The following is a 20,615-nucleotide window of genomic DNA, read 5'->3' on the forward strand; positions in this document are numbered from 1 at the left end:
TGAGTTACAGTAGGACCGACAGTGGGCCAGGGCCAGATGAGTTACAGCAGGACCGACAGTGGGCCAGGGCCAGATGAGTTACAGCAGGACCGACATTGGGCCAGGGCCAGATGAGTTACAGCAGGACCGCCAGTGGGCCAGTGCCAGATGAGTTACAGCAGGACCGACAGTGGGCCAGGGCCAGATGAGTTACAGTAGGACCGACAGTGGGCCAGGGCCAGATGAGTTACAGCAGGACCGACATTGTGCCAGGGCCAGATGAGGGCCAGGGCCAGATGAGGGCCAGCCCAGGCGCTGCTCTGAGGTCACAGGTTGGGGCTATCCCCCCATTCATCTAGCCATCCATTTCATCCTGTTGAAACACGGTTGCTATTCTTAGGGCTCCACTGCTGTCTGCTGGGCACCCTCTCCCTTCACAAACCTGTGGTGCACAGCCTCCAGACCAGACCTGTAACTACTATTACTGTTGACCAGACCTGTAACTACTATTACTGTTGACCAGACCTGTAACTACAATTACTGTTGACCAGACCTGTAACTACTATTACTGTTGACCAGTCCTGTAACTACTACTACTGTTGACCAGACCTGTAACTACTATTACTGTTGACCAGACCTGTAACTACTATTACTGTTGACCAGACCTGTAACTACTATTACTGTTGACCAGACCTGTAACTACTATTACTATTGACCAGACCTGGCAGTCTCTATGAGGGTGCAACAGGGTTTAATTCTTGGGACGACTCTCTTCTCTGTATTCATCAATGATGTCGCTCTTGCTGCTGGTGATTCTTTGATCCACCTCTACGCAGACGACACCATTCTGTATACTTCTGGCCCTTCTTTGGACACTGTATTAACAAACCTCCAGACAAGCTTCAATGCCATACAACTCTCCTTCTGTGGCCTCCAACTGCTCTTAAATGCAAGTAAAACTAAATGCATGCTCTTCAACCCATCGCTGCCCGCACCTGCCCGCCCGTCCAGCATCACTACTCTGGACGGATTTGACTTAGAATATGTGGACAACTACAAATACCTAGTTGTCTGGTTAGACTGTAAACTCTCCTTTCAGACTCACATTAAACATCTCCAATCCAAAATTAAATCTAGAATTGGCTTCCTATTTTTCAACCAAGCATCCTTCACCCATGCTGCCAAACATACCCTCGTAAAACTGACCATCCTACCGATCCTCAACTTTGGAGATGTTATTTACAAAATAGCCTCCAACACCCTACTCAGCAAATTGGATGCAGTCTATCACAGTGCCATCCGTTTTGTCACCAAAGCCCCATATACTACCAACCACTACGACCTGTATGCTCTCGTTGGCTGGCCCTCGCTTCATACTCATCGCCAGACCCACTGGCTCTAGGCCATCTACAAGTCTCTGCTAGGTAAAGCCCGGCCTTATCTCAGCTCACTGGTCACCATAGCAGCACCCACACGTAGCACGCACTGCAGTAGGTATATATCACTGGTCACCCCCAAAGCTAATTCTTCCTTTGGCCGCCTCTCCTTCCAGTTCTCTGCTGCCAATGACTGCAACAAACTGCAAAAATCACTAAAGCTGGAGACTCTTATCTACCTCACTAGCTTTAAGCACCAGCTGTCAGAGCAGCTCACAGATCACTGCACCTGTACATAGCCCATCTGTAAATAGCCCATCCATCTACCTCATCCCAATACTGTATTTATTTATTTATCTTGCTCCTTTGCACCCCAGTATCTCTACTTGCACATTCATCTTCTGCACATTCTACCATTCAAGTGTTTAGTTGCTATATTGTAATTACTTTGCCACCATGGCCTATTTATTACCTTACCTCCCTTATCCTACCTCATTTGCACATGCTGTATAGATACTTTTACTACTGTATTATTGATTATATGTTTGTTTATTCCATGTGTAAATCCGTGTTGTTTTATGTGTCGAACTGCTTTGCTTTATCTTGGCCAGGTCGCAGCTGCAAATGAGAACTTGTTCTCAACTAAACTACCTGGTTAAATAAAGGTGAAATAAATAAAAAAGTAATAAAATACTACTACTGTTGACCAGACCTGTGACTACTACTACCGTTGACCAGACCTGTAACTACTACTACTGTTGACCAGACCTGTGACTACTACTACCGTTGACCAGACCTGTAACTACTACTACTGTTGACCAGACCCATAACTACTACTATAACTACTACTACTGTTGACCAGACCCATAACTACTACTATAACTACTACTACTGTTGACCAGACCCATAACTACTAGTATAGCTACTACTACTGTTGACCAGACCCATAACTACTACTATAACTATTACTACTGTTGACCAGACCCATAACTACTACTATAACTACTACTACTGTTGAACATACCCATAACTACTAGTAGAGCTACTACTACTGTTGACCAGACCCATAACTACTACTATAACTACTACTACTGTTGACCAGACCCATAACTACTACTATAACTACTACTACTGTTGACCAGACCCATAACTACTAGTAGAGCTACTACTACTGTTGACCAGACACATAACTACTACTATAACTACTACTACTGTTGTCCAGACACATAACTACTACTATAACTACTACTACTGTTGACCAGACCCATAACTACTACTATTGTTGACCAGACCCATAACTACTAGTATAGCTACTACTACTGTTTACCAGACCCTTAACTACTACTATAACTACTACTACTGTTGACCAGACCCTTAACTACTACTATAACTACTACTACTGTTGACCAGACCCATAACTACTAGTATAGCGACTAGTACTGTTGAACAGACCCATAACTACTAGTATAGCTACTACTACTGTTGACCAGTCCTGTAACTACTACTACTGTTGACCAGACCTGTAACTACTATTACTGTTGACCAGACCTGTAAATACTATTACTGTTGACCAGACATGTAACTACTACTACTGTTGACCAGACCTGTAAATACTACTAGTGTTGAACAGACTTGTAACTACTATTACTGTTGACCATCCCTGTTACTACTACTACTGTTGGCCAGACTTGTAACTACTATTACTGTTGACCAGACCTGTAACTACTACTACTGTTGACCAGACCAGTAACTACTACTACTGTTGAGACCTGACCTGTAACTACTACTACTGTTGACCAGACCTGTAACTACTACTACTGTTGACCAGACCAGTAACTACTACTACTGTTGACCAGACCAGTAACTACTACTACTGTTGACCAGACCTGTAACTACTACTACTCTTGATCAGACATGTAACTACTACTACTGTTGACCAGACCTGTAACTACTACTGTTGACCAGACCAGTAACTACTACTACTGTTGACCAGACCTGTAACTACTACTACAGTTGACCAGACCTGTTACTACTACTACTGTTGAACAGACCTGTAACTACTACTACTGTTGACCAGACCTGTAACTACTATTACTATTGACCAGACCTGTAACTACTATTACTGTTGACCAGACGTGTAACTACTATTACTGTTGACCAGACCTGTAACTACTATTACTGTTGACCAGACTTGTAACTACTACTACTGTTGACCAGACCTGTAACTACTATTACTGTTGACCAGACCAATAACTACTACTACTATTGACCAGACCTGTTACTACTATTACTGTTGACCAGACCAGTAACTACTATTACTGTTGACCAGACCTGTTACTACTATTACTGTTGACAAGACCAATAACTACTACTACTATTGACCAGACCTGTTACTACTATTACTGTTGACCAGACCAGTAACTACTATTACTGTTGACCAGACCAGTAACTACTACTACTGTTGACCAGACCTGTAACTACTACTACTGTTGACCAGACCTGTAACTACTACTACTCTTGACCAGACATGTAATTACTACTACTGTTGACCAGACCTGTAACTACTACTGTTGACCAGACCAGTAACTACTACTACTGTTGACCACACCTGTAACTACTACTACTGTTGACCAGACCTGTAACTACTACTACTGTTGACCAGACCTGTTACTACTATTACTGTTGACCAGAGCAGTAACTACTATTACTGTTGACCAGAGCAGTAACTACTACTACTGTTGACAAGACCTGAAACTACTCTTCAGTCTGTCTGTCTCTCTTTACAAAACAAGCACATAGCTCTCAAGGAACACCACTCTGATGCTAACAGAGACTAATGCTCCATAGCTGCTCTTCTCTCCTTCTCTATCTTTGAAATCACATTCGTTTCTGATGTGTAGTAAGTGCATTAAGTCCATATTGTTTACCAGTCTTAGTTCTTGCGTGATGACATTAGCTGCCTTTTTCAATTGATCGCTGGCTATGCCTGGTGGAGTGTATTTCTCTTGAATGCTGGTGGAAATTCCCTGCTTTCTGCAGAAGGGATAAAACCGAGACAAAGCTCTTACTAATGGCTTGTGGTCACCATATATGCTGCTCACAATCATACACTCAATGCTTCAATCATAGAGAAAGACCAGATGGTTTTATGCGTCTTCAAAATAGAAGTAACGACTGGGTTACAAAATGTCTCACTCTGCAAAACTACATACACAGATTGTGCAATGCCCCAACTCTCTTTGAAAAACACCTACAGCACATTTCAGCATTTCACAGCTCTCCAATCCACCCAAGGCAAGGAACAATGGATAAAAGCAGGAGAAGTTTGTTCTATGTTGTTTGTGAGTTAACCAGGGCTCTGGCTAGCTGTTAGAGTACATGCTAGAGAGCAGAGCAGGTGGTGTGAGATTAGCGGCATGTAGCAGCTTTCCCTGGCCCCAGCCTTGCTGTAAACACACAGGGGATGCTCTGGGGGAACTGTTTAGGCGTTAAAGCAAACACACAAAATATCTGACAAACAGTTTACTCGCTCGCTTGCATTCTTCTAACAAACCCACCATGCCTGGCCCCCTTTTGTCTAAACTGCAACATTCCGTGAGTACAGTTTCCTGACACCATTCTGAAATATGGCGGGAAGCGATACCGACTGAAAGTAGGGGGAATCCGTCCTATTAATGGAATATTCATTCATTCAACAGTTCTCTTTGTGACATTCTACGCACACAAACACTATGAGCCATGGATACAATTCTACATCACACAGCTTAATGCGCTCTGCTCATTCTAAAGTATGGGAGACAGATAGTGGATAAATAAATTCCCTGCAGACCACATTGTTTTCCTGTTGCGTGCCATACATTCCTCTGGTGTTTTACAATCACTAATGTGTTTCTCACAGCTTTCTTGTGTGCCTTTAGTGTGACCGAAAATGACTGTGGCCCTCTTAGAAAATGGTTGGAGGTCAAATACTGTAGTTGAATTACCCTCTATTTTGGATGGAACGTTGTTGTTTTCGAGTTGAAATTAGTGTTTGTAAAACATATCAAACGTCTGGTTACATCTTCTTCTTTTTTTTAACCTCTATCTCAATAGAGGTGGTTTTTGATACAATGCAACACTTCAGAGAGATATAGCTGTGTGTGTGCTGATCAAATGATGTGTAACAGATAACAGCAACTCGTGGAAAATATGCACGGAAGAGTACATACCCTTACACTCACTCACACACTCATCCAAATGCAGGTATAGGAAAAACATTGAGTAGATGTGACTCACACTGTCAAAGAATGACTGGACTTAACATTGTGTTCCTCTTGCCGTGAGTAAACATGACGAAATAAATTAGGCTTTCTAAAAGAATGTTGTTATTTACTCACTATTTGTAATTTATTCCTCAGAGGTTCCCATAAAAACACACTGGAGTCTGAGGTCTGAGTGTTGAGGCAGGAGCATGTAGAGAGACCTCTTAATGTGGTTTTATGAGAAACTGCCAGTGGACTGTGTCCCAGCAGCTCTTTAGTGGTAGAAGTGAACGGTGTCAAAGACAAGTTCTCAATAGGATGGGCCCTTGGGACTCCTCCAGATGCCGACAGTAACTGTTATTAGCAACACTCAGTCTGGAGATTGCCAGGCCAGGCCACTCACTCCATCCAAAATATGCAGATATGAAGAAAGAGAGAGAAGGAGTTCTAAATGAGAACTTGTTCTCAACTGGCCTACCTGGTTAAATAAAGGTGAAATTAATTAATTAATTAAACATCTAAGGCATCCAGCTGTTACAAACACCCAAATCCCAACCAACCATAGCCTGAGCCCCAACCCCAGCCCCAACCTCCCTTCCTTGGTGTGCCAGAGCAGAGCACATGTGCCTCCGATTTGACTGTGCCTGCATCACTGAGGCTCGACTCGACGTGAGAGCGCCACAGAGTCTCACCTACATCATATAACTCTCCTCCCCCACCACAGCTTTCCTTATTGTTCTCTGCTAAGGAGAGCAGACCTGCTTGTCAATACCCCTCTGATGTAGTAGGGTTGACATACAGTCTGTGGCTCATGGGACGTTCACTACTAGCCTGATTACAAAAGCAGCCCACATGCTGACTCCAAAAACAGGTGGTCTGCAGAAAACTGAAAATGCTTCCCGAAAGGAATTAGGAAAATCTGGGCCACTGGCCGTAAGCAAACGACTGGGCCTTCCGCAGAGGACACAGAGGACACAGATTGATGTCTATACCAGACAAAGCATCGTTTACTCTGGGCAAACAACCTCCCGATGAGGAACTTTAAAACAGCAGTATGGGGACAGAAATACATGTAGTGCAACACACAGGGAATGGTGGGACGTGTGGGAGGTGGTTGGCCACACCTCCAGACACAGCTATGGTTTGGTTAGGCAGCGTGGAGCCCACCAGTTAGCTCTCCCAGTCAGCACAGTAATGTAGAGTAATGGGGAGAGGAAGGGCCTGTGGCGGCAGGAGGCAGCCGGTGGCACGCGGTGGTGTGGCGGGTGCTGTGACTCAGTGATTAGCAGAGACTGACAGACGGCTGGGATGAGACAGGCCGACGCCACATCAAGGCCTGAGGTGACGTTAGACTGAGAGATGCTCATGTGGCCCACAGAGGGGATGGAAAAGAGGAAGGAGAGGGGGAGAGGAGGAATGAGAGGGAGGAGGCTGTAAAAAACCTTCAAGCTTGTTACTTCTTCTTTTCTAACTCGTGGACATGCTGTTTCTTTGTTTTGGTTGGCGTCTCGAGAAGGCTTATTGGTGAAGGCTACACTCCAAGAGATGAATCTACTCTGTTTTTGACAAGGTCTAAAGAAATCATCTTTCAAGAAGTTCACATACCGTTATAGAACTTCAAAAAGATTTAGAGTACAACCAAATACATTTTTCAACCCGATTCCACACATGCCTATGCTTTCAGCACATCTTACAGTATGTGCCACACCTTCAAATGCCTTTATTTGCGCTCACTCTCAACATATGCTTACTATTTAGCACACTGATGTATCACAAGGTAGCACGCCTACTTTTATATGACTAAGTTCTGAAAGGCTAAATTAATGCGTGTAGTCACAAGAGAGACATCCCGATTTTGCCCACGCACGATAATGTTTCACAGATTAACAGGGCAGGACTAAGGTCAGAGAGATGAATGAACGAAGGAGGAGAAGGAGGAGGGAGGAGATACCCATTTAATGATATTATAGGGTGACATCATAGCCCATTCACAGCAGAGACACTGGGTCATTGTGGCCAGTAGAAAAGTATTCCTCTTCATAGACAACCATTCTACCAACAGACCAGCCTTTGAAACATCTGCCCCACATGAGATGAGTCTGAGGCACATTCGGGAGACTGGGCATTCAGTGTATCCACTGGGCACAATGGCAGCCTGGCATCATGGAGACATTGTTTAGCTAAACACTGTCTAATTACTATGGGCAAAGCACCAAATACCAGACACCAAAAAGTGCTTTTTGATCGAACATCCTGGTTGGCCATTACTTGATTCGGCAAAGTGAAATGGACTTCAGCATACCTGTTTGTTCTGTTGGGTCCAGCAGCACCAACCCACATCAGAGGAGCCTGAATCGCCCCACCGCTATTTGCACAGCTGCCAAACGGCCAGGCGGGCTCAAACACGGGCACATTTTGCATTTTACACAGCACTACTGGAGGAGTGCTGACACTGTCAAACCAGCCCTGAGCTGACACATGCTTATTTTAGCCACCCTGCCCAGAAGGAAAACACTCCTCACCATACCAACAGGCACCAAAATGGGGAGGGACAGTCGGGCGTCAGCCTCTGGCTCCTGGCCCATTGTGGACCCTGGCTGGCTGTATGTGACATGGGTGTGTGGTGGCATAGGGGGCCCTGAGTGTAGCCGCCCAGCCCGGTGGTGCAGCATGCCAGTTAAGACAAGCAGCCGCGTCTTAACCAGATAAAAGGGAGACTCGCACCCAGCAGGCCTGCCTGCCACACACATTCCTCTCAGTCAATGAACCCTGACCTGCAGACCTGAAGAACAGAGAGAGAGGGATCCTAGACCATGCAGGGAGGACTCAGTCAGTACATGAAAGCACATGTCCTTCTACACAATACAGAGTGGTAGGAATAGTGTAAGTACAGTACTGTAAAGAAGCCATGAGCTACATTCTTTTGAAATCAGAAAAAGGGGCCCTGTTATTTTGCAATCCAACACCCCCCATCTTGAGAAGGAATCGGACTTATCTCAACATTCGCAGCTCCACTCCTTAGCTTTATCGTTTTGTTATGGCTACTTGATAAACTGAGTAATCAGCTACTGCACCATGCTCTACATTGGACTGGGCTTACAGTCAAATCTAATTCAATATAGCAACACTTTATTGCCAAGTATTCACTTGCTTGTAGAAATCTTTCACTAGTATTTCCCAATATATCATTGACGCTACTCATTTCAAATCTGACTTCTGTGTGGGAATGAAGGATCTACTATGTCAGTACTTATACAGTAACACTCAGGAACCTGCTTTTTGGTATATAAACAGCTTTGTTTGGGATCACCCCTAACCTCCACAGTCTGTAGGCACTTAAAATGAATTATCTCAGTGGGATAGAGTGAAAAAAGCTTCAGTAAACTGACACTCACTGCACCTTCACAAAGATAGAAAAATAAACAAGACAATGAGATGTACTCCAACCACTTAATCCTATTGTCTTGCTGTGTGTGTGTGTGTGTGTGTGTGTGTGTGTGTGTGTGTGTGTGTGTGTGTGTGTGTGTGTGTGTGTGTGTGTGTGTGTGTGTGTGTGTGTGTGTGTGTGTGTGTGTGTGTGTGTGTGTGTGCGTGCGTGCGTGCGTGCGTTGCACCCTCTACAACCGTTGTGATTATTACTTGACCCTGTTGGTCATCTATGAACGTTTGAACATCTTGAAGAACAATCTGGCCTAAATGGCCATGTACTATTATAATCTCCACCCGGCACAGCCAGAAGAGGACTGGCCACCCCTCAGACCCTGATTCTTCTTTAGGTTTTTTCCTACGTTCCTGCGTTTCTAGGGAGTTTTTCCTAGCCACTGTGCTTTTACATCTGCATTGCTTGCTGTTTGGGGTTTTAGACTGGGTTTCTATATAACACTTTGTGACATCTGCTGATGTAAAAAGGGCTTTATAAATACATTTGATTTGTGTGTGTGTGTGTGTGTGTGTGTGTGTGTGTGTGTGTGTGTGTGTGTGTGTGTGTGTGTGTGTGTGTGTGTGTGTGTGGTGTGTGTGTGTGTGTGTGTGTGTGTGTGTGTGTGTGTGTGTGCACATAGATAGAGAATAACAAAATCCTCTGCCTAGGTATCATCACTCTATGGCTCACTTAAACCTTTCCACCATTCACAAAGATCCTGTCATGTTCTGTCATGCCTACTCAGTATAACTCAGCCACGGGGGAACATCGCAATTTCCTCTTTTGATCAGAAGGGGCAGGAAGGGTTCACTTCATCAGTGGGCCACTGGTCTACTGTCCTATTTGCAGTGAGAGAAGCTAGCTACATGGAAACGGGGAAGGAGTAGATGTAATGTGTATGTCTGATATAGAGAGTCTTGGCAGCTACAGCCTGACCCCAGCACACACGGTCGGCAGAGAAAGCTAGCATTGCGAAATGGCTTTGCAAGATAGCGGTATGTTTTGGCAACCCCACTGCAGCTGTCAGCAACTTTTTGATATGAGTGCGTTACCATGAGTGTGTGTGCGTATGTGTGTATGTGCGCACACACGTGTGTGTGTGTGTGTGTGTGTGTGTGTGTGTGTGTGTGTGTGTGTGTGTGTGTGTGTGTGTGTGTGTGTGTGTGTGTGTGTGTGTGTGTGTGTGTGTGTGTGTGTGTGTGTGTGTGTGTGTGTGTGTGTGTGTGTGCGTGCGTGCGTGTGTGCTCTCCTCCTGCAGGTGTAATCTGAGTTAAGGTGGTGAACACATCTCCGGTGCTTGACCTCAAGGAGTCATTACACTTTCTTCTTATTTTTCTGCATAACGGGTTACGGAGAAGTGTATGTATCATGTTTCTTTGGCATCTCAAGCCTTTGCCACCTTAACAGCTGTCACACTTCTGAAGCCATAAATGTATAGATTTGAATATTAGCCTAATGTTAGCTATTAAAGCCCAGCCAGCCCTCTCAATGAAGGAAGAAAGAGTGAAATCAGCCTGACTCTGAATGTAAAAGAACAGTGTCACTTTGAAGGGAATTAAACCACAGAGTTCTAAATACAGACTCAAACACTGTGTTGTGTGGGCTTGCACTCCATGCCCCAGCCCAGTGCAACCATGACCTGGCCTTACGGGCAACAGGCAGGATATCCAGCCTTCAGGCCTGCACACTCATCAACCCCGTCTGCCTCTGGTTCTCTCTAAACCACTCAGCACGAGGAGAAGAGGAGAGGGGGAAAGGAGAGGGGGAAAGGAGAAGGAGAGAGGAGAGGGGGAAAGGAGAGGAGGAGAGGGGGAAAGGAGAAGGGGAGAGGAGAGAGGAAAGGAGAGGAGAGGAGGAGAGGGGGAAAGGAGAGGAGGAGAGGAGAGGGTGAAAGGAGAGGGGGAGAGGAGAGGGGGAAAGGAGAGGGGTAGTACTGATGACTGGGCACCAGTGGTGGTTTCCCATGCAGACAGCAGCATGCCTGATATGACACCCCCTCCCTGGACTGGGGCTACTCTGGGTGGCCAGGGAGGGAGATGGGATTATGATAGTAGGTGCCCGGCAAGGCACGATCTACTCAGCATGAAAGAGAAGGCTGACTCTAGAGAGGGAACTAATTTGAAAAGGGAAGAAAATACACCAAAGGCACATACAAAAGGCACATACTAAAGGCACATACTAAAGGCACATACTAAAGGCACATACTAAAGGCACATACTAAAGGCACATACTAAAGGCACATACAAAAGGCACATACTAAAGGCACATACTAAAGGCACATACTAAAGGCACATACTAAAGGCACATACTAAAGGCACATACTAAAGGCACATACTAAAGGCACATTCAAAAGGCACATACTAAAGGCACATACTAAAGGCACATACTAAAGGCACATACTAAAGGCACAAGGCTACTGTACAGTTCCACCAATAATGTGTTCAAATTAACAAACGTTTTATGACTGAGTAGAAGTGTCAACTCAAATTAACATATATTTTTTTAAACACACAGGAACTTTTCAAACACTAGTAGGCAGAATGTCATACTGATTGCTTTAGTCTCATCATGTTCTTTGCCATAGTTGAACTAAGTGTTCATATAGGTTAAATAGTTAAATCATGACTCCTCGTAAATTAACTCTTCAAATCAAATAAAATGTTGTTGGTCACATACTCCTGTTTTTTATGTAATAAATCCTGCCTCCTCATAAATTAACTCTTCATCCATGAAATATGATTGTCAGTCTAATGCAGGGTTCAGCAGCTGCAGCTTTAGCCTGCAGTCTAGCCGTGTGACACAGAGCATTAGACCGGTATGTTGAGAACATGAGATGGACGATTAAGAAATACAATTATGTAAACGGTATTACCATTTAGCCTAAATTGCATAAGAGTAATAATGTATTTCCCCTTGTCCCTTGTTTTATCCAGCACAACTTTATCCAGCACAACTGATCCACAAACATTTATCCAAAAACGTTGTCTTATTCGTTTACACAATAAACAAATGAATGTTTTGCATGCACAACAATTGTGAAGACCCGATAGGACACGGACATATCCCGTTAGGCTAAATGATGGCTTTATCATAGAAAAATACTTATTACCTCCACTGATACATGTTGCACTACATAGGATGGCATTTGCCTTATAAAAGTTGACCAGAGTTTTAAATGCAAGCCGCTATGCGCCGCACAACTTGAAACATACGGAGCGATCATAGGCAACAGTAATTACAATGTTAGATGTCAAAAAACAAAAGTTGCTGTACTCACCGTCCATTCTTTCAGACTTTATGATGGTTAATGTCGGTTTCATATCGACAGCTGCCGTCATGATCATCAGATCAATTTGTTCGATAACGGGATGATCAATTTAGTCTCTCTCTCTAACACAAGAATTCCGTGATAATTTACAAAAAAAATGCTTTCTTCCCTTGCCGTCCAATAAAGTTTTGATTTACTCAAAAACAATATTGCGTTTTTCCTGTCCTCCCGCTTCAATTTATCTCCACCAAAATGTATCCAGTAAATCTACAAACGTCTCTTTCAATCGCTCTCTGTCCGCTACTCTCTCTCTCTCTCTCTCTCTCTCTCTCTCTCTCTCTCTCTCTCTCTCTCTCTCTCTCTCTCTCTCTCTCTCTCTCTCTCTCTCTCTCTCTCTCTCTCTCTCTTTCTCTCTCTCTCTCTCTCTCTCTCATTCCCTCCCTCTATCTATCTCCGTCAGGGCGTTTCTGTCGCTCTGACTGAGCAGTACGAAAGAGGTTGTGTTCCGTGGAGCCTAAATGTACCACCGGCATCTGAAGGGGCGGCGTTTCTACCGCCAGTGGTCAATCTCGTTTTGCATGGCCCGGTTCCCCGGGTAGCCATAGTTTTCATTTTACACCATTCCATTGGTCTTTAAGTGAAATCTCCAACATACCGGAGCATCGGGCCATGCAAACGAACTCCACCAGTGATTCACAATTCAATTACATTCTTGCCTGCTGTCTTTCTATGAGAATCAATCATCCGTATGTTCCCGCAAATTAGTCCAATTCGGAGGCTGGTAGTAGGCTATTTTGGACAGCTGATTAGTTAGGCTATTTCTTAGGTCTGAATACTTTCTGAAGGCACTGTAACAAGCATTTCAGGCTAAGGGGACCATCTGTGTCCAACTCCAAGGGTCCAAGCATCCTCATAAACACCTCAGAGTATTTCCTGTTCACCTTGTACTGATCAATAAAAACCAAGCCTGTCTTTTTACAGAACTGCCTCTCAGGCTTTTGAAAAAGGATGACGTCTTGGGAGAATGCACAGGATTTGATGCTGCTGAAACTTGAAACATCCTAAATCAATCAGTGGCAGTGGCAACCTGTCATTCAGGGCAGGTGGGGCAGAGCATATTTTGCCCCCCCCCCAAAAAAAAAATATAGATTTTTTTTTTTTTTAAATGTTGCCCCTGTTTTGCATGTTATTTTGGCACTAATATGTGTCAGATATCAGTTTGCAAACAATGTAAAAAAAAATTATCATTGAGTTAATAAAGCATCCATACAAACAGGTGTTTCAGCCTAGCTCAGTGCTTTCTGTGGTGATTGGGCAGCCAGTGGAACATATGGAGTGTAGGGGTTGGTAATGTTCTGTAGTTGCACCTGTGATTGGCTCAGTGTTCTATCACTCATTGGGACACTACGCCACCGCAAAATCTATGGGGAGAGCTTGAAGATTTAAGCTCCTTGGGTGCTGCTATGACAGGGTTACATTAGAATTGCCCATCCAAGAAGGCTCATGGTCATTGGCGACATATAAAATGATGTCAAATCACGTTATATCTACCGTAGCTTTGATTGGACTGATTATGTCGACATCATACTTTCAAAATCTTAGCTAGCAAGCTAGCAGTCATCATCATGAATCAAATCGACAACCTACTGGAAAATCCTTTTCATATGAAGAGAAATTATACATAAAACGTATTGGTGCTCATCGACCATTGGTTAACTGCAAGCATTGCAAAGAAATCACTAGCCTGCTATTCAGTGGAGTGGGCACGTGGTCCAAATCTGGGTTTAGGGGTCTCTTTCACAAGCTTGAAAGGATAAACATTTAACATTGGGCATGTTGTCAATCCAGCTGGAAACTTGGAACCGGGAAATCTCATACTACAGTCAGTTCAAGACAACTGGGAACACTTGAAAAAAGAGCATCCAACTCAGAATTCCAAGTCGGGATTCTCGGGCCTCTTTCTAGAGCTTCGACCTGAAGATCACTGACGTCATGATTCAACATTGTTTTTTTCAGAGTTCTCAGTTGTCTTGAAAACCCCATAAATACAGAGAATGCCAGACTTTCATGATGAAGTTTGATGACAAAATTAGCCTACGAAGGACCGCCGCACCACCTTCCTGTTGAAGTGAGCAAAGCACAACAAGGCTGAATGAACTGTTTCGCTGCCAGACAAGGCTCTGCTAATATCCAGGTGTAGCAGTGGTAGGGTGTTGGGACTGCTGTTGGGACTCTGCTGTTGGGACAGCTTTATGTAGGGCCCAACAGTTTGTGGGCACCGTTTGACACCATTATAGTGCAATTCATGTATTGTTTAGTGTTGTGTTGTGTAGTGGATTTCCTGGCATGCATAAAAACATCTTGGGGGGAGTTTGCCCCACCAAGATTTAAATGCTAAAACCACCATTGCTCAGTGGACACAGAAAATTCCAAATAAATTGATCTATTGGCTCTTTATCGACACAAATCAAATTGGGGCCCCTGTCATCATGGCCATCACAGCTAATTTGATTTCTAAGGGTTACTGTTTTATCTATAAGTTCCATTTCATGTGTTAGTCAGTTTTTTAGGCTACTCCGATGAGGGACAATCAGCGTGTAATTTCAGAAATTGAATCAAGATTTAGTTCTGCCTCTTATAGGAAAATGGCTGAATATATGAGCAAGAGTGAAAGGGTGCTGGTGCTCCACTTGGAACAAAGACAACCATATGGAAATTACCTGCCATGGCAACAGATTGTCATTGCAATTGTCACATGCAGGTCTCGTTGCTTCTTTAGTGGAACCTAGCGATGTTGACAACAGTAAGACGGTCTGTCCAAGACAAGATTGCTGGTAGAAGTAGACAGCTAAAGTACAATCGTTTCATTGTTTGTGAGATGTGGAATTAATTCCTCAAACAAACAATAGTGACATTGGATATAGCCAGTGTATCAGCATCCAATGTACACAGGTCTGCATACACAAAATAACATAGTTAGCTAGATAAGTCGATATGGTCCATCCTAATATGCAAGGCAACATGATTATGCATGTACGTAGCTACAGTATACCTCTAAATGGGATTGGGAGTTAGGGGAGCCAGGGGTATTGATCATGTATGGATTTTTAAATAGAGATCTTTCACCATCTCCATTAGCGAACCTGGATAATGTTTCACTTGACAGATATCAGCCGTAGTGGAAATGCCAGGCAGAGATGTCGTGTGGCCTCTGCGGTCTCACTGCTCCTCACAAGGGGCCGTCAAGAGGGTGGGAGGGATGGTTTAAGGGTACCTTTCAATTCATTTCAGTCAGTCAGTCACTCTCCTCTCTCTCCCTCTCACTGCCCATCTTTGTTTTGGCTTAATGAGCTCCTTGTATCTACTCTTAAAAGGACAGCCCAGATCCTTTGTGCCTGAGAAGAGCCATTAAGACTAATAGCGTTGCTGACTAATATCTGGACTGGAGCTAGCAGAGTGGCCTTTTCAATGGGGGTGCGTTATGCCCCCTCTCGCTCCCTTATATGTATCATCCATGTGTTAATGGTGAACATTTAAAGTGGGTATTAATCTATCTATGTACTTAATATATTAGCTTGAAACTTACTCAGTTCTGCAAATAGGTCAAGTTGAATATACATTTCTGTTTAATGTTTTGAGAGCTCCATAGACACATATAAGCGCAGGCAGACTGATGTACCCATTTTCTACTTGGTTGATACACTCTAGTCTTCATTCAGTATTATCTTTCTGACCTGCTAAACTCATTTCCATGAGCGTTACAACAAGTGAATAAGAGCTGGGTCTCCCTTTACTAAAACACTTCAAAGACAGAATCTGAGAGGAAATATTAAAATAAATAAAACATTATCATTCTAAAAGCCAGGTACAGATGTAGGATATTAATTTGCAGGAGTGAAATTCAGGATATGTATTTGAGGTTTAAAAAGTCTTCTGAAGTTTGAAATTTACGAAAAAAATGTATCAACCCCAACAAAAATGTCCATTAATTGTAATCCACATAATCATTCACATTTCCTGTTGCTGCAGGAAATGTTATTTTATGCTTTTCCTGCTGTAGCAAACTGCCTCAAATGAAGATCCTACATTTGTAAGAACTAGGGCTATTGTTGTTTACCCAAAGATGCAGTTTCCTGGATACTACTACGTCAGGTAGCCTAGTGGTTAGAGTGTTGGGCCAGTCATTGAAAGGTTGCTGGATTGAATCCAAGGTAAAAAAAAAAAATGTTGTTCTGTCCCTGAGCAAGGCAGTTAACCCACGGTTCCCTGGATGCTGTTAATGTTGATTAAGGCAGCACCCAGCACCTCTCTGATTCAGAGGGGTTGGGTTAAATGCAGAAGACACATTTCAGTTGTACCACTGACTAGGTTTCCTTTCCCAAATATGTTAGTCACTGGTCATTGTACTGTAATGTATACATTGTACAATTACAGGAAGAACGGGTGTTTATGGGAATTAAAAGGTCTATACATGTCATTGTACGTGTAAGTGACAGCCGTCCCATGGGACTGAGCAGCAGCACCACCATCATCTCCCACTGATCAGGCAACATGTGCACTTGGGTTTCAATGTCTAGCTTCTTTACCTGGCAAATGCTGTTGCCATGGTTTTGACAGTTAGGGGTTCATGCAATAGCATTGCAGTTTAGCAGCTATAGCTAAAGCTGATCCTCAGGCACAACTGTTATGGCTGCCTGCTTTTCCTTAATCCAGACATATAACTGGTACACCTGCTGCTGCTGCTGCCAGGGGTTAATTGACAGCTAGCTAGCTGAAAGGACCAACTGTTGCTACCAGAGGTTAACTGACAGTTAGCTAGCTGAAAGGCCCTGCTGCTGCTACCAGAAGTTAACTGATAGTTAGCTAGCTGAAAGGCCCTGCTGCTGCTACCAGGGGTTAACTGACAGTTAGCTAGCTGAAAGGCCCTACTGCTGCTACCAGGGGTTAACTGACAGTTAGCTAGCTAAAAGGCCCTGCTGCTGCTACCAGAAGTTAACTGATAGTTAGCTAGCTGAAAGGCCCTGCTGCTGCTACCAGGGGTTAACTGACAGTTAGCTAGCTGAAAGGCCCTACTGCTGCTACCAGGGGTTAACTGACAGTTAGCTAGCTAAAAGGCCCTGCTGCTGCTACCAGGGGTTAACTGACAGTTAGCTAGCTGAAAGGCCCTACTGCTGCTACCAGGGGTTAACTGACAGTTAGCTAGCTGAAAGGCCCTACTGCTGCTACCAGGGGTTAACTGACAGTTAGCTAGCTAAAAGGCCCTACTGCTGCTACCAGGGGTTAACTGACAGTTAGCTAGCTGAAAGGCCCTACTGCTGCTACCAGGGGTTAACTGACAGTTAGCTAGCTGAAAGGCCCTACTGCTGCTACCAGGGGTTAACTGACAGTTAGCTAGCTAAAAGGCCCTACTGCTGCTACCAGGGGTTAACTGACAGTTAGCTAGCTGAAAGGCCCTGCTGCTGCTACCAGGGGTTAACTGACAGTTAGCTAGCTGAAAGGCCCTACTGCTGCTACCAGGGGTTAACTGACAGTTAGCTAGCTAAAAGGCCCTGCTGCTGCTACCAGGGGTTAACTGACAGTTAGCTAGCTGAAAGGCCCTACTGCTGCTACCAGGGGTTAACTGACAGTTAGCTAGCTGAAAGGCCCTACTGCTGCTACCAGGGGTTAACTGACAATTAGCTAGCTGAAAGGCCCTGCTGCTGCTACCAGGGGTTAACTGACAGTTAGCTAGCTGAAAGGCCCTGCTGCTGCTACCAGGGGTTAACTGACACCAGGCTAGCTGAAAGGACCTGATGCTGCTACCAGGGGTTAACTGACACCAGGCTAGCTGAAAGGCCCTGCTGCTGCTACCAGGGGTTAACTGACACCAGGCTAGCTGAAAGGCCCTGCCGCTGCTACCAGGGGTTAACTGACACCAGGCTAGCTGAAAGGACCTGATGCTGCTACCAGGGGTTAACTGACACCAGGCTAGTTGAAAGGACCTGATGCTGCTACCAGGGGTTAACTGACAGCTAGCTAGCTGAAATAACCTGCTGCTGGTACCAGCCAATGGGTATGGCATGACTGGATTGGCCTCCCTGTGCTTAGACACCACTTAGCGAGTAATTGATCAATCACTCATTGACACACACACACACACACACACACACACACACACACACACACACACACACACACAGCACACTGGTCTCTTAGCCGTCAGGGGATGCCATAAACTGGATGCAGTTCTGCTGAGATCATAGGCCTCGAGTAGGGACAGGACCACAGGCTGTGTGTGTGTGTGTGTGTGTGTGTGTGTGTGTGTGTGTGTGTGTGTGTGTGTGTGTGTGTGTGTGTGTGTGTGTGCACATGCACGACTCTGTGTGTGTTTGAGTGAGTATGCTGGGGGTGGTTCTGGGCCTCCCTGAACAAAAGCTCTTCCTGAACAATTGCCTTCGCTAAAAAGACGTATCTTCCTCCATTAGCGCCACCACGTGCCCCCCATCACTCCATTGTGCAAATAATTCAATTACCCCCCCCCTTCCCCCGGAGTCTCTGAGCCTCCCAGGTCTCCCTCCTTCTTTCCATCCCTCCGACCTTCTCTTTCACAGAAAGAAAGAGAGAGAGCTCACTGATGAAGCTCAACCACCACCCGCAGCTAAAGGAAAGCCCCTCGTCTCCCCAGTTAGACTACAGCCTGTTTATTATAAGCTGGTCTGCATTACAATATAGTGTTAACATCACTAGATGGATTCATTGGTTGACTGTAAAAGCTCACAATATACCAAATGTGATATGATTATAATACCATTATGATAATAACAATATACTAATTTCCCATTATCTACACTGACACATTGTTCAGTCCTGACACACTCATACGCGTATAATGACAGTAGGTATTACTAAGCCACATAATAGCATTTTTACAATAGAGGTCTTTTCTTGGATCATACCCACATGTTCCACCTTTCTGATGAGCTGGCATTAGTTGCATCACCTCTTCCCATGATGGTACTGTATTTCCTTGAAGACTGAATGTTCTGTATATGTGGTCACTTGTTAGTCACCGTAGAGGAATTGACCCCACTTACCCTTACCAGAACTGGTCTATGCAGCTATGTACAGAGGCTCTCTAGAGAACCATTTTTACATATGCCTAATGGCTGTGCCATCCCCGGCCCAATGCCAGCTTATCAGCTATCCCTACAAACAAAGTCAATGTCACTACTACAACCCCTCACAAAAACATAGCCTAGCGAAGTGGGGCTGTTTTGCGACCCTCTGCTTCAGAGTTGTCTCTCTTTTTTCCCCTCATTTTGTTTTATTGTTGGGGGAAGTGTGCTTCGGCCTGATTAGCATCGCTGTTTCCTCCTTTCCCATAACCTCCAGACCCCCGCAGGCTGCTTGTTTACTCTTAGAAAAAATAAATAGGCCTGCGCCCGTGAGGACGTGCCCCTCATCAGAGGCGAAGACGCCCACCCCCCCTGTCCCCAATCTCTCCCCCCTCCCCTCCTTTACTCCTTTACTCTCCTCCTCCCTCCCTCCCTCCCTCCCTCCCTCCCTCCCTCCCTCCCTCCCTCCCTCCGTCCCTCCCTCCAAACCACCACCCTCAGCCCTGGCCCTGTGACCATCCCCCTCCCTACTATCCAGCTGTTAAATCACATAAAATAAAACCCAGGCCAATGGTCCCTGGGTTCCATATCACAGCTGTGTTCTAAATGGGAGTGGATGTTTAAATGTACAGTGAGATCCTGAGCGCCTGGGAGTGGATGTGTGTGGAAGTGGGCTTTTTACTGAATGGGAGGATACAGTAATACAATACATGCCAGAGAACTGGTGTGAATTAATGAAGGACTATGTGGGGTGTGAGCGACTACCGGAAGTAAAGTGTGTGTGTATGTGTGTGTCTGTGTTTCTGTGTTTCAGTGAGACTGTGCAGCACACACATCATGAATCTATAAGTGGGTGTTAATGATCAGACCCAGCGGTGTGAGAGTGGCTAGGTTTCTGTGAGTGGAGAAGAGAGGAGTGGAGAAGAGAAGAGTGGAGCAGAGAAGACTGGAAAGGAGATGAGTGGAAAAGAGAGGAAAGTGAGAGGGGGGTTATGGTACGGCGGATGTCAGGAAGCTGTGTGTGACAGTGGGCTCAGGGTCAAACATGCAAATGCCCTTTAACATACAACATCCCTTCACCACATCAGCTCTCAGGTCTCTCTCACAGTTACTGTAGCAACAAGCTATAAATCCAAGCGATGTAAACTAAAAGGGTGTTACAGTACTGTGTTAGGAACTCAGTCTTTCAAACTTTAAGTTGTGTTCCTCTATAAAAAAGTAGAGATCATTTTCATT

At 44.7% G+C, this 20,615-nt stretch overlaps 1 protein-coding gene across 3 annotated transcripts in view; it reads right to left on the reverse strand.

Moving 5' to 3' along the window:
* Window positions 1-20,615, reverse strand: part of LOC112265611 (protein C-ets-1) — a 45,725-nt gene that overhangs the window by 18,948 nt on the left and 6,162 nt on the right. The window contains exon 1 of one of the 3 annotated variants that reach the window (XM_024443107.2): window positions 12,295-12,651. The exons of 1 other annotated variant lie outside the window; for it this stretch is intronic. In XM_024443107.2, the coding sequence (XP_024298875.1) occupies window positions 12,295-12,361 (67 nt within the window). In that variant the 5' untranslated portion in view covers window positions 12,362-12,651. Of the gene's footprint in view, window positions 1-4,282; window positions 4,307-12,294; window positions 12,652-20,615 lie in introns of those variants that run through there. One more of the 3 variants, XM_024443108.2, reaches the window with a different exon arrangement.

Source organism: Oncorhynchus tshawytscha, linkage group LG13, assembly GCF_018296145.1.
Source record: "Oncorhynchus tshawytscha isolate Ot180627B linkage group LG13, Otsh_v2.0, whole genome shotgun sequence".
NCBI lineage: Eukaryota > Metazoa > Chordata > Actinopteri > Salmoniformes > Salmonidae > Oncorhynchus > Oncorhynchus tshawytscha.